General features: G+C 43.0%; 1 protein-coding gene across 5 annotated transcripts in view; it reads right to left on the bottom strand.

Annotated features, from left to right (window-relative positions):
- Window positions 1-386: 386 nt before the first annotated feature.
- DUSP16 (dual specificity phosphatase 16) overlaps window positions 387-13,862 on the bottom strand; it is a 69,331-nt gene continuing 55,855 nt past the window's right edge. For all 5 annotated transcript variants that reach the window (XM_062007214.1, XM_062007223.1, XM_062007231.1 and 2 more), the window contains 3 exons: window positions 8,850-9,009; window positions 8,037-8,160; window positions 387-4,584 (listed from right to left, as the gene is read on the bottom strand). In XM_062007214.1, coding sequence (XP_061863198.1) covers window positions 3,408-4,584; window positions 8,037-8,160; window positions 8,850-9,009 — 1,461 coding nt within the window. In that variant the 3' untranslated portion in view covers window positions 387-3,407. The remainder of the gene's footprint in view (window positions 4,585-8,036; window positions 8,161-8,849; window positions 9,010-13,862) is intronic.

The raw sequence follows: 13,862 nt of genomic DNA on the forward strand, positions 1-13,862 counted from the left end.
GTAACTTAATCAATTTGAAATACTTGTTTCAGAAAGACTACCATGGCTGCCTTGGGAACAGTTTACTCACAGCAGGATTAGACGCGGGAAGAGGTTAATGCAGAGAAATGCCACTTGCTGTTCCTGAGAGCAGGAGAGGTGAGGTAAACGGGAACAGGTAAGAGGCCCAAACTGGTACTGTAAAATCACCACTGCTCGTGACAAGTGGTCCAAAGCTCCCCAGTCTGTGTAATTCATTAACAGGCACGTATCTGCAGAGGAGCAGATGTCTGATAAGAAAGAGCCCTCTGCTAGTTCTGGGGAGCAGGTTGGACCACAGGCAGGTGACACGTGCTCCGTGGCCAGAGGCACACAGGCTCTTTCCTCAGCCATTCTATATAAACAGGTACCATTTCTGATTTTATTTCATCATAACATACAGGTAATGCTCATAAGACAACAAGATGAGAAACTCACATCTCTCTGAACCATTTAACCAGCTTGCCATACACCAAAGAACATGATATTCATACTGAACATGTACACATTTCCCCTCTCGCATCCTCCACTTTGCTTTCCAAACTTCTATAAACCATTTCCAGCATTGTTCAGGTACAGGACACCAGTTCTGACAGGAGACAGAGAGACTGACCCTGTCTGGGACGTGGGGTTAAGGCTTCTTCCTACAGGAACCTGTCCTCTAAAAATACTGAGCCTACAGCTTTGATTTGAGTGACTGTAGTGTACTGGAAATCAGGGGGAGCCAGAAGCTCAGTTCCTCAGAAGGTGATTAACTAAACAAAGTCCAACCGTACGTGTTTGTATGTACAGAGAGAAGGGGAGAACACACAGGTGTGAAGGAACACAGGAGAGAGGAAGAATCTGTTTCTGCTTCTAGGGATTGATTTGTTAACTCTTGTTAACTGATCTAACTGGAGGACACGGGCTTTTACTGAAATCTGTCTGAAAGGAGCACAGCCAACCCTTTTACATAGGTATACACCCACACAGAGGGTGTATGTGTGCCAAAAACATTTGTAAAGTAATTGCTCCCACTTGATATGTAAACAGAAGCAAGTGGCAGTATGTTTCATGAATAGCCAAGGCCTGACACGCTATTCAGGGTAGTGTCAACCTGTCGCTTGCCCAGGCTGCCCCTTCTTCCAGCATCTCTCTCATCCACACAGCAAGAACACAGCCTCTGGGTTCAGTTAATGCCTGGTGCTGCCCCTCGGTGCCATCTACATTTTTCAAAGTCAAGTTAATCAATGCTGTAGCTTTCAGTGCTATTTTCAGCAGTCCGCTGTAGGAAATTAAAGTCACATCCTAGCCACAAAACAAAACAATGACAAAATCTTCTCCACTTTTCAATATAGTAAAACCTGAGATTTGAGTCACAAACTAGCTAAACTTACAGTAAAAAAAAAAACCCAAATATAACCCAAGCTGCTGACTTAAATTAGGGCTTCAGCTTGCAACTGAATTTTTTTTTTTAAAGCTGTGGTCCAGGGGTATTTGTTACACGATTTAAAACTTTCAGCTGCCTGCACTGAAATGGGACAAAACAATGTCATTTCCCCTGCCCCAATACACACATTCTGAAGGGCGCTGGGGAAAGCCAAGATAAAACATGTGCGGCTCCTGTCAGAGCAGGAACGATGTTGCCTCTGGTACCGCCTCTTGCTGACCATAAACCTCTTGCAGCAACATGAGCAGCGGCAGACAAGGTGAGTCAGGGGGAAGCAGCTGGGCCACTGCCAAAAACAGCCCGAGAAGGATTGTCCTAACCTCCCATAAAACAGCCCTGCTGGCAGCAGGGAGGCGGCGCCTCAGTGAGCTGGCGTGTCCCCTGGGGTGAGGAAGGCAAGGACAGAGTAGGCCAGCAGTGGGATGGCTAAGAAGGGTTTGCAGCCACGCCACCTGCACGCTGGGAACACCATCGTCTATGCTGGGACATGGGACAATGTCAGGATCACATTCCCTTGGAGACATGAGTGTGGGAGGTAAGCAGGCTCCCCATTAAAGCTGTCTCTTCTCACAGCCCCTTTCTTTCACACCATGCTATGAGATGGGGACCCTGGAGATCGCCTGTTTTCCTTAGAGAGACAGATAGACAGACCTCTCTCTCTCAGAGGAAGTCTGCAAAAGTAATGAGAAGCTTCTGTCTTCCAAGTCCCCACAGTTTGGGTGAGGATGTTTGGGATGGAAAAAAATAACTACTTTTATTTCACCCACCCCCACACGTAACTGGAACCATAGCTGAAGAGCAGTTCCTTAACAGTACTGCTCAGTTAAGGACAAAAGCCCATCCCAACTCATTTTTAGCTTTAAAAAAAACAAAACAAAACCAAGCCTTGAAGAGCCATCTATTGAATTGTCAAGGGGCAAGAGAGGATGTTGTGATCCTGTGTCAGTCACTGCTCCTGCACGTAACCCTAAGCATTCGCCACTGTGTTACAGCTGAGAAGCCAAAGCAGCTACCCCTCTCCCAAAAGCCAGCTCAATATCAAAAAGACAAATATTGCTTATTTTATGTTACAAAAGGCTGGGGGAAATGGTCGTTAAGTATGGTTCATTTGTCTTTAAAGAATTGCTGCTGGACTAACTGGAACACTTGTGCGTAGACAGCTTTAAAAAAAATACAGTCATCCAACATAGCTGGTCGTTACTTGTTCACATTGCTTATGAACTGACAACCAGCAGCTGGCCGCCATAAAGCCCTAGTTTATTTTTTATGTTTTTGAGGTACTGGGTTTCTTTTCTCTGAAGCAGCTCTCTAGCAAATTGCCTAAAGCCTATCCATTATAACAATAGTTACACCAGTATTTACATTTGTCTGAACTACGTGTGTTCAGACCAGCCTTGCTGTAACCAGTCCCTATGTCCTTTGGAATCGCTCCCGGTCTCCTTTGTTAAGGGGAAAAGGGTCTCCCTCCAGAGGTTGGCTCAGTGTCAGGGCTAAGGTGCGCTGGTGAGGACGTGGGGCATGAGGGGGGGGGGGAACAAGATTCGCTTTGATGGGTAGAGGCATGTTTCAGTAGAACCAGAGAAAGGGTTTGATACCGAGAGAGCTTCTTTTTCAAAAACCATGGAAAAGACGTACAATCCATTGCATGCAACTGCTTCCTCTGTCAAGGAAAGATCATTGAACCATTCTGCCCTTCTCCTGGAATGGGGAGGAAAAAACCCTGGTGGCACGCTTGGTCTCCTCAGGCAGATGCTCACTCGTCATTTCTTTGCTGTACTACTCTAGTTGCCGTGTTCACACTGAAGCCTCACATTTCTTCCCCACCCTCCCTCTATGCCCCCCAACCTTTTTTTTTTGCACAAAGTTTGTTCTTTTCAGATTTACAGGGACCTCTCAAAGGCTGCGCAAGCGGCCTGGAGGGGGAAGCAACTCCAACACAGTCTCGCAAGCTCACCACCCCTCACGACACTTCAATGATTTCCATGCTGCCTGAAAAGCTTGACTGACTGCCTACTTTCCCCAGTTCCTCTCTGGACCTGTTGTCCGACATGATGCTCTCCCCAAACTCCATCTGGCAGCTTCTGCGCTTGAACTGCTTTTCAAAGGAGCTCTCCTCATGCCAGCTGCGCCTGGAGTCCCCCCGGTCGGCCTGCTTGGCCCTTCTGCGCACAGCGCAGGCCGGGTCGCAGCCCGTGGGCAGCTGGCTGCAGCTGTAGGCAGAGTAGGCAGCGCTGCTCCCGTAAATGGCCGAGGCCGAGTAGAAATGTGAGGACTCGGTTGCAAAATACCAGCTGTTGGTGAGGGACGTAGCTGACGTCTGAGGAGCCAGGATGTCCGAGTGCCAGCCTTTGAGGCCCAGCCCAGCGGCAGACTTGGCCAAATGCTGCTGGCTGGTGGAGAGCCCAAACAAGAAGTTCGTTCGGTAGTTGTCTTCCATGCTCCCGCTGCGGTGTAATGGGTACAGGAGTGAGCGCTGAGTGGCGGCACCGCCACTGGCTCTCCCCAGGTGCTGGCGTTTGCTCTGGCTCTCCAGCTGCCAGGCATTCTGGGGTTTCTTGGGAGGGTTGGCTTCCTCTTTGTCAGGGCTGCTTTCCGGGGTCTGCTCCGAGACCTCCTGGACAGGAGAGAACTGACACAACTTGCCGCTGCCCTCTAAAGCGGCCGCATGTTTGTAGTATTCCAGAGTGTCTTCGGAGGAGGCGAAGCTCTGAACCGACGCAGTCATGCAGCTGCTGCTCGCCGAGTAGGACACGGACTTGATATCCAAAGAAAAGGAGCGTTTCAGCCGGTTGCTGTCCTCCACCTTGTCGAGAGAGACGTGCAGCCCGTTGATGCCCTGTACCAGAGGGCTGTCTTCCAGAGGGGACAAGTGCCCGCGTGCTGTGCTGCCGCAGTCTGCCGGCTTCTGCTCCACCATCTCGGAGGTAGTGGTAATGCAGAGCTGGTTAGTGGACAGGCTGCTCTGCCCACCTTCTGGCACCAGCACGTGCTCGCTGCTTTTTTCCAAATGCAGAAGTTTCAGCTTACTAATGTGTCCAGGCTGACCCCTCTGGTTCTTGATTTTTTTCTCGAAGTCCAACAGCTGGCCCAGAAAGTTGAAGTTGGGAGAAATGGTTGGCCTTTTTTCTTTCACAAATCTGGAACGAGGGGACAAACAAAACGAGTTAATTTAAGGACTGGCTGCTGGGACCCATGATAACCCTACCTAGAGCAACTCTTGTAAATGTTAACAGCCTAACATTGGCTTGTCAGGGTGCCTGGACTGAGGTTCAGTCAAGCACAGGAAACAGGGATTAGAAACAAAACAAAAGATCACCATTTAAACAAGCTAATCCTGGATACTCTCAGTTCTCTCTGTTGCTTACTTAAAGGTGTGGAAAAAAAAAGTTTTCTTTCCCCCTTTTATCATCTTTATGATATCCACAACAAAGTTTGAGTGAACCCTTATTTTACTCCACCAGTGGGATCTCTGCTACCTTGGCTTCTAACCAGAGTTAAGATCTCCTCAAGTTCTGTACAAACAGCATCAGAGCTCCAGCCAACCTTGGTCTGTCCTGCACTGCAGATGGCGGACAACCTTCCCTGCCATCCAAAGGCATCAAAATCCACATTCCTTTCCCCTCTCCCATGCTGCTGTTACTGCAGTGAGTACTCCCCACCCTGTCTTGCCTTTTTCAGGCAGCACAAAGAGCTCTGATGCTGACCTACACTGCCAATGCCAGCGATTTCTACCGTAAGCTGGTGTTGACCACTGATAGGATAATCAAAGAGAAAACCAGTAAGGTGCAAATGCAGCACAAAAAAAAAAAGAGAGAAATGTTCCACAATAAAGGGCAACAGTTGTACCAAACCACCAAAGAGTTAACCTGCTTTCAAGTCTTGTAGGCAGCAGCCTGAGCGAGGCATGTGTGCCAATCTAAGCAGGCCCTTACACACTCGGTTGGATATGAGAAGGTGCAATGCATACTTAAAATGTTTTCCTGAACCTGAACTCTCAATGAAAGACTTAAGTACTAGAAGTCATGCCATACACTTCAAAGTTAAATACAACAGCATACTTCCTACCTGCCTGATCTGCAATACACCTAAATACAAAACACCTAAATACATACACCTACACTCTCTGCTTTTTACAGGCTGTAAAACTGAAAGCTGCCCGAATCCTTCCTCCTCTGATTTTATTTTTAAGTAAACATTGCTGGAACTGTGATGAACCTGCTGACAGGGGAGTTAACAAGGAGAGAAATCTTGAAGACCTAAATCTAGTAAAAACCTCCCGTGTAACATACCACTGGGAAAATGAAATATTATTTAAACCAAAAATCTCTCTGGGGATATGGACAGAAGGTGAGTGTGCAGTCACTAAAACAGCATGAGAAATGTTCAAAGGTGGGCTTATGTGTGTGTGTGTACACATGAGCACAAATGTAGGCAAGTGCATGAAAAATGTCAAACCAAACCATTAGTGGGATGGGTTCTGTGAAGGTACCAAACCTGGAGTAGCTGGTTGCACAAAACAATAGCAGAAAGTTCAACCATGAAGTGTAACACTGTCAAACAGAGAAAACTAGTACATCTCCTCAGGAGAGGTTCTTTAGCTTGATCCCTTAGCATTTAATCTGAGAGGTTTTATTCCAGTGTAAGAAACTCACAAGAATTCAAACAGTCTTTATTAATCTTTTTCCCCCATCCAAGGTAGCTGTACTTGTTTGTTGGGTTAGTTACTTAAAGCAAGATGCTTCTGGTCAACACTGCAATTTCTGGTATCCTCTCCAAAACTCTGTTCCTTCCACTTTTTCCTCGTTTCCCTCCATAATATTGAAATGAAAAATTTTGAAACATACATGCTTTTTTTTTTTCAATTAGAAAACCTGCATAACATATTTAATTTTTGTTCTCCTTTAATAGTCCATTATACAAAAGATTAAAAACATTTATTTCCTCAGTTCTTTTATTTCAAGTAACAGTGTCACCTTTTGATTTTATAGCAGTGTCAGACAAACATTTTCTCTAATGACATTCATTAACTCAGAAAAGTATTTTTCTTTCAAGCTTTGCCAACAAGAGATCCCAAACCAATGAGCAAAATGTGCTGCAGACAGTTCTCACTAAGCCATATCAAAGGAAATATCAAACTAAATTTCACAGTAGTGGTTCAGTGTCTAGAATGGCAAAGAGAAAAAGGCCTAAGATGATTAATCCTTTACACTCAATTCACACTTCTGCTTAAGAAACAAACTAGAATTTAATGCACACATTTCCTGGAGGGATTCAGAAGCAGCACTTTACAGAAGTTCCTTGAAATGTGCGCATTTTAGAAGCATTTAGTACTCTGCAACTCTAACCTCCACACCACTATGGTCTGAGACCAGACAGGTTTTTCAGTGACCCAAGCTTATACCTTGTGCAGTATCCATCCACATCCGCTAATTCATGCATATTATCTATACTTATATAACTGTGAGGTTTCAGCTACAGCTCTTAACCAATACTGTTTCAACTATACATGTTGAAATTACTGCACAAGACCAAACTGGCAGCAGGGTCTAGGAGGAAACTGGACAATCTGTAAAGGCCATGGGAGCTGGTTGTAGTTCAGGCACCTCTGACGCACTTTTTTTCAGTGCGCATGTAATTATGTTCATCAGCTTAAAAGAAAATGCCTCATGGAAATCATGGTCCACAAGGGAATATCAAATGTTCATCTTTTCGTGCTCATCCCTGTTTTGGAGACAGTAGTAGCAAAGATACCAGTGATTTGGAAGGTACTGCTCTCTGCCAGCTCCAGTGCAATTGTTCAGACTGTTTCTGCCCAATGTATGTTACAGCGACACATCAGCTGCGACAAGTAGCCTGCGTGAAGCTCATCAAACAAACCCATCATTTTCTGTACAACTCAAGGAAGCAGTTTGTTAAATGAAACACAGAAACCAAGCCACCTGGAATGCAGTGAAGTGTTCACAAACAAAGTATAAGAAAAAAAAAGGGATTGGAAAGGTTAAAAAGGCAGGGAGAGAAAGAGCTCTTCACAAAAAATTCCCTAATACCACAAAGAGCTGATACCTCAAAATACTTTCTCCCAGAGTTTTTGGTTGACTTCTCTTAATTCTTACACATTTCACCTGCAGGCATTTATCTGAGAGCATTACCAAATACCAATCTGCAGTCAAGGGTCCATCCTAGCCTTTGTCACGTGTGGTTATAAATATCCTCAGGTCTCTTTCTTTAACCCCATCCATTCTGTTCTCTCTCTGACTTACAAGGCATTGTCCTACCCACGCTATAGCTGCGTTTCTATATGTGTGCACAGACATACAAGTTTAATAAGCAGTTTAAGTTCCATGTATTTGCCTACTTGGAGCAAAGACAGCAAACATCATCGTTTTTGCAGATGGGAAATTAATATTGACTGTGTTACTCACACACAACACCATTGATTTGTTTATGGAGGAAGCCTACATTTAAAAACAAGAGTCTGCAGAGGCCAGTCGACTACCGGACAAAGTAACACGCCTGCTTCTAACTTTGGTCATATTAAAAAAAAGCCAACAGGCCCAAGATTTAGCATGAAGGGAAATTTTCTCCTTACCTGTAAGCTTCGTCTAAGGACAAATCCATTCTCTTCATGATATAGGCAATGGCGATTGTGGCAGAGCGGGATATTCCAGCTAAACAGTGCACTAACACACGGCCATTGGATGCTTTTGCTTTTTCTACACAGCAAAGAAATTGGCAAGTGTCAAACTCAGCTGTGTTGTACCATGGTGAAAAGTTTACAAAGAAAGCAATGTTGTTTAAAATTGCTCAAAACTTCCAAGTTACCTGCTAATTGCAAACCTCGTGGAAGCTTGAAACAAAACCCATTTATTTTGTCTAGCACTGTATAGCACTGAATGTAGAATCACGTGCATGACTACACAGGAAACGTGGGGCAGTTACAGCACACTGTGTTTTAATGTGCACATAACTCCATTTAGGTGTCTGTCTTAGTATTGTTGCTAATTTTATACACAAGTTAAAAGCAAGCATTTTTGATAGAGCAATTTGGCCAGTTCAGATTTGTCCAGCTCACTTCTCAAAGCTTAAGATGGGATCCGTACAGCCAATTTCTCATTCTCTCTGCAGACATATCAGGCATCTACCAGATTGCCAGAAAGCAGAGTTGTGCTTTTGAGAAGTGCCTCTGTTTCAAAAGTGCTGGAACGTGCTCTCATAAGCAGAATCTTCCGATTTTATTTTGCTTCTGTGCTTATGAAGTGATGGTGATTGTGTTTGTAGATCCTTAGCCTACTCTCGCAGCACCCAGAAAGCATTCAGGTCTTCTCCAGCCCGAAGCAGTAAGGCAGACACACAAAGGAACACAGAAACTGTTTTAGAGAGAGAATTTACATTTTCTTCTCACCTATAAAATCGACTGATTTATCCAACCAAGGCAAAATTTTTTCACAAAAGCTGTCATTCACAGGCACTCTCAGGAAATGGGCTTCTGGAATAAAATCAGGCTTTGGACAAGTATTGCTGGCGTTCAGTACGTAGCCAATATCGTTCTGCTGCATCAGCTCCTAGGAAAGAGGAAGATTAAGCCAAGAGGAGTCAAATGGTACCTCTGGCACGTTACAAGACTGAAAAACAAACTGAAAGTTGTGTTGGAGTTGCTAGTTGTATGTAAAGGTATACTTTTAAGAAAAATACATCTCAGCTTTTAAGTTTTCAAACATCTTTTAATGAGACATCCAGGGTGTCAAAACAACATGTGGACTGCAAAGCCCGTAAGAACAAAGTTATCGAGGAACAGAAATAATGGTAGAATACCTTCTGCTACTATGAAGCACTGACTTCCCAGAGAACAAGTTTTTTGCTACTTTGGTTTAAATTCTCACCACGCAAACACACAACATAACCAAATGCTTCCCATACATAGTTTGCTGTCCAAAATATGCAAGTTTTTGATCATATCTCTAAGACTGAGGTTGTCCCATCACAGATATTACTGAGAAATATGAAATGCAATGGATGCCTCCTGCAGTCACCTCTTAAAAATGTCCAGGACTTCCTTGCTTCTAAAGTAAATGTGCTAAAAACTCTGAGAGAGAAAATTGACTAAGAGATGAAGGCCTTAAACCATTTTCACACTGCACTAACTGCAGTTTTATAGGAGTTCCACTTTGTGGTTTACGATTTAGTTGCTCCTATTGCAGTTTTCAGTCTTCATTCCTCTTGCATTTCAGAGATTATCACAGCAACAAGTGTAAGAGATTCAAAAAATCAACTGGACTTTTAAAATAAATGTTGATGACTGAAGAAAAAAATAAAGGTACCTCTTTTCTGCACCTTGACATACTGCTCTGTGCAACAATATAAAGAGTATCTGATGCAGTAGGTACGTTAGTGACAAAGCACATGAAATGAGTACTAGAGAACTATAAATGGCTCTACCAAAACCATCCAGTCTCCTGCAAGTAAGCAAGTTGACACAGAAAAGCTATTAAGCAGGTTGGAGTAATACCGATCAAACAGCTTGTCTGGTTCAGCTGTGACTTGGCAGTGACAAGCAATACTATGCTTGGACAGTAGTTACACTGAATATAAACACTGGGGAGCTTTTGGCCAGATTTCTATGGAAACTAATGCCTGAAATTAAACTGTAAAAGAAAAAAAAAGCCCCCCCCCAAAATCTGATTTTAATTCTTTTGCTTTTATAGCAACTGTATAAAGTTATGTCAGTCAACAGGAGCAATGGCAAGAATGAATCCTTACACTGCAGATTTCAAGTGAAGTTATTTCTGCCAGTATGAAAATAGTCATGAAGCCAAACGGTCGCTTCCTCCCCATAGGTAACTTTATTCTGCAAGCATAAAGCAGTTTTGGCAGGGAGAACCAGGGATATGGCTACCTAGCTGAAGAGCCAGAACTCTATCTTGTTCAAATCAGTGCAGTTTAAACACTGTCTGATATTTAGCAAACAAATACCCCACTTGCATGTTATAGTATGCATGCAGAAGGGATGATTAGTCACGCTCACACCTGTGTGCAGGCACAAATTAAATGTTCAGGGAGAGCAAAGGGTGGCAGATTCCCTTCTCTTCTGCCTCAGTCATTCACAGAGTGAAGCATGTACAACTGCCGCGGGCTGCATTTTAAGCAGGGAATTTACGTGAGTCTCTGTTAGCGAGCTGAGTTTGTTGTCTCGAGCAAAATGAGCAGCTCCTCTAAAGTTTGATCCGAAGACCCTCACATGAGCATGTGCAGAGGTGCCCAAAGGTGTGGGCGTTAGAAACTAATGAATATACATTATATCATAAACATACCCATCTAAGGGGAATAGGGGATGTCCAATTGCTTGCAAAGCAAATCACTAGAAATACAACTTGCAGCAATGGTCAAAAAACCAAAAAAAGGCTGGATGTAGCAAAATAAGTACTCAGCCTCACAGCTTCTCACCCTGCTAAGTTTCCTTAGCCACACTCACAGTAAAGTTCAGCTTCTCATCAATGACAACAAATTCCAGTACGTCACTGACTTCCCCCTCTCCCTTCCTTCACATCTCCCCAGCTCAACCAGGAAGCTCCCTTCAGCCCTGCATACCTTTCATAGCTGACTCCGTTGACCTTCCTTTACTATATTTAGCTCTCTCACACTGATAGAGCTACAAGTTTAAAAAGCAAGAACGATGTAAGGAAGTAGGGAAAGTATCTGGAACTATCCAGTGAGGACAGTTACTGGGAAGGGGGGGTACCTAGCACTCAATCTGCAGGATGTGTGAGACCCTCGATCCCCCCCAGGCATCTTTGCCTTGCTATCACAAGCTACGTGGCTTTCCCCTTCTAGGATCCCAAGCAATTCAGCATCAACTGAAATAAATATCTGCTTTAGACTCCTAAGTTGAAAAACTGCTCCTAAACTAGCTTGTCTACTGTTGGTGCTGCTTGAAGGTTAGCAAGTGGCAATTGGAATAGCAGGCACAGAAGTACATGCAGGGCCATGAACGTTATTGTGTGCAAAGGAGGGAGGCGCTGAAAGCATCTGCCATGATGCATGTTTGTTCATAATATAGCCAACGGGAGGTTGATGAATTTAGAAGAAGAATGGAAAAGCTTATTATTTCTTTTAAAGTATAAGCACTGGTGAGCCGCACGGTCCACTCGTCACGATTCCACAGTTATGTGAAGCTTTTGATGTGGAATCGATTATTCAAACACGAACAAAAATGCTGCAGACACCAAGTCTGAAATCTCTGAGCCAAAAAAACACCCAAAAATGTGTTAGTGCTTGTCTTTGAGACTAAGGCTAAAAAGAGAAGTCATGCTTCCTTCTGTTCTAAAGTATCAATCATTCCCTGAGCAACACGCTCCAATATAACAGTGCCTTCATTGTAAGGCACCCAAGAGGAAGAAGTGAATTACGATGGGAGGAAGATCCTAATACTAACAACATTGTGAAAAGAAGGTAAATGCTCTTTTGTCAGTTTATTTACATTTTATGACTTGTTTAATCTGAAAATTAATGGCACCCTAAAATGCTGTTTTGTTCCAGGAAATAAAATCCAGGTCTGGAAGAAAGAGAATAGTTATGTAAGTAGTAAAGCAGAAGGTTTTACAGTTTACAAATGCCGGTACAAAACATGAGACAAGTAGAAGGCACGTTCAGGCCCATAACCCCAACACAGATTTTTCTTCTGTTACGCTAACTTTCAGAAAGAAAACTATCACTCCTGTCCTGTACAGGTTATAATTTAGTTTGTCTTTCACAAAGATCAACAAAGATGTCCTGTCAACATACACATCCTCTTGGAGGTGCCACCAACATATCACACTGAGACCCAAAAGTGAAATTAACTTTTCTCTTAGCCAGAGTAAAAGAAAGTTGTTAATCATGAAAATGGTCTGCATTTTGTAAATATGTGCATTTAGGTAAAGCAGCAGCATTGGTCATCAGATCACTGAAGACCACATGGAAATGCCAGGTATGAACTTCTATGAGATTCTTTTGTATTTCAACCCTTAAAAAAAAAACCCAACGTTTTCAGAATTAATCATATAGAAAGAAATCTGTAAAGATAAAAAGAATCTCCTGACTTTTTTGAAGTAATCATTAATTTTGCTGAAGGGCACAAACCAAGCCTTCATGTTTGCACAAAGCAGTATCAGCAGAGTTATTAATGGCAAACAGTGTTAGTATTCTTCAAAGGTCATGAATACAGATTGTCCTGCAATGAGACAAGCACTTCCCTACTCAAGACAAGCACTTCCCTACTCGTGCACTCTGAGATAAGCTTGTAAAGATACCGAAAAGATAAGCTCATCTTGATAAAATATGTTGAAAAGTCATATCTTTATATCATCACGTTGATCAGCAGTGCAGATTAAAGAGTTCTTTTCACATATAGTTTTGAGACATTTACATTTTAGAGAAATCAATGTGTCTCATCCATGGAATCTGAGCTAAGATAAGCTATCAAGATACTAAGCTCTGTTTCAGTGACATGCTCAGAATAAAGCATTGTCTACTGTATCTTCAAAGTAAGAAGAAAACTGTATATGCAACAAGCAGTTCTGAAACTGTTAAGATGTGTATTTGTCCTAAAATGGGTAAGGAACCTCAGAGGTATCGTAGTCATCTAGGGAAGACTTTGCAAAGGATTAACTGTCAAGACTAACACAGGGCAGTAAGACTCTGACCATTGCTACCACTTGGATTTCTTTTCTGGTGAGGCACACACACTGTGCACCTGTGCTCAACACCTATTCATAGGCATCAATTTAGTGTAGAGAAAGGGAACAGTCTTTTTCATCTCCCTGGGATTATTCACCACTTAAGAGCCAAAGGACTGGAGTTCCAGTCACATCCCAAATGAAGTAGCACATCACTGGCCTGAGAGGAAAAACAAGGGAAACAAGGAGCAACCCCCCCCGCCCCCACATGACCTAAGGTATCATTTGCCATTCACACATTGAAACAAACAACATAAAAGCATCTTGCTAATACTCTTGTCATTGAATGAAAAGATGACAATGATTATTATTATTTCTATCAGTTACTTAGTTCCTGCTGCCTTTTGTCTGCAGACCACAAATTACTTTTATGGTAGGAAAAGTAATAAGCTGCTTTGACATCTGTTGTGAGTGAATCAAGTCTGAATCGCTGACTTGCTACCTGGTAGTAAAGACACAGAGGATTTTGAAGGACAAAAGTAAATAAGATGTCTGCTGACTACCCTCTATACAAAAGATAGTTCTGTGTGCTCTGTTAAAGCACAATTACCTTCTACGTGATTGCTTCTGTACCAAAGATCCCCTTCAAACAATTATGAAAAATCCAAATAGTCTATTAATGGCCAGACTGGAATGGAGTGAAAGTAGAAAACAGTGAAAATTATGGCAATGATCCAAGTATATAAATTTGATCCAATTACAAG

The sequence above is a fragment of the Colius striatus genome, chromosome 1 (genome assembly GCF_028858725.1).
Source record: "Colius striatus isolate bColStr4 chromosome 1, bColStr4.1.hap1, whole genome shotgun sequence".
Lineage (NCBI taxonomy): Eukaryota > Metazoa > Chordata > Aves > Coliiformes > Coliidae > Colius > Colius striatus.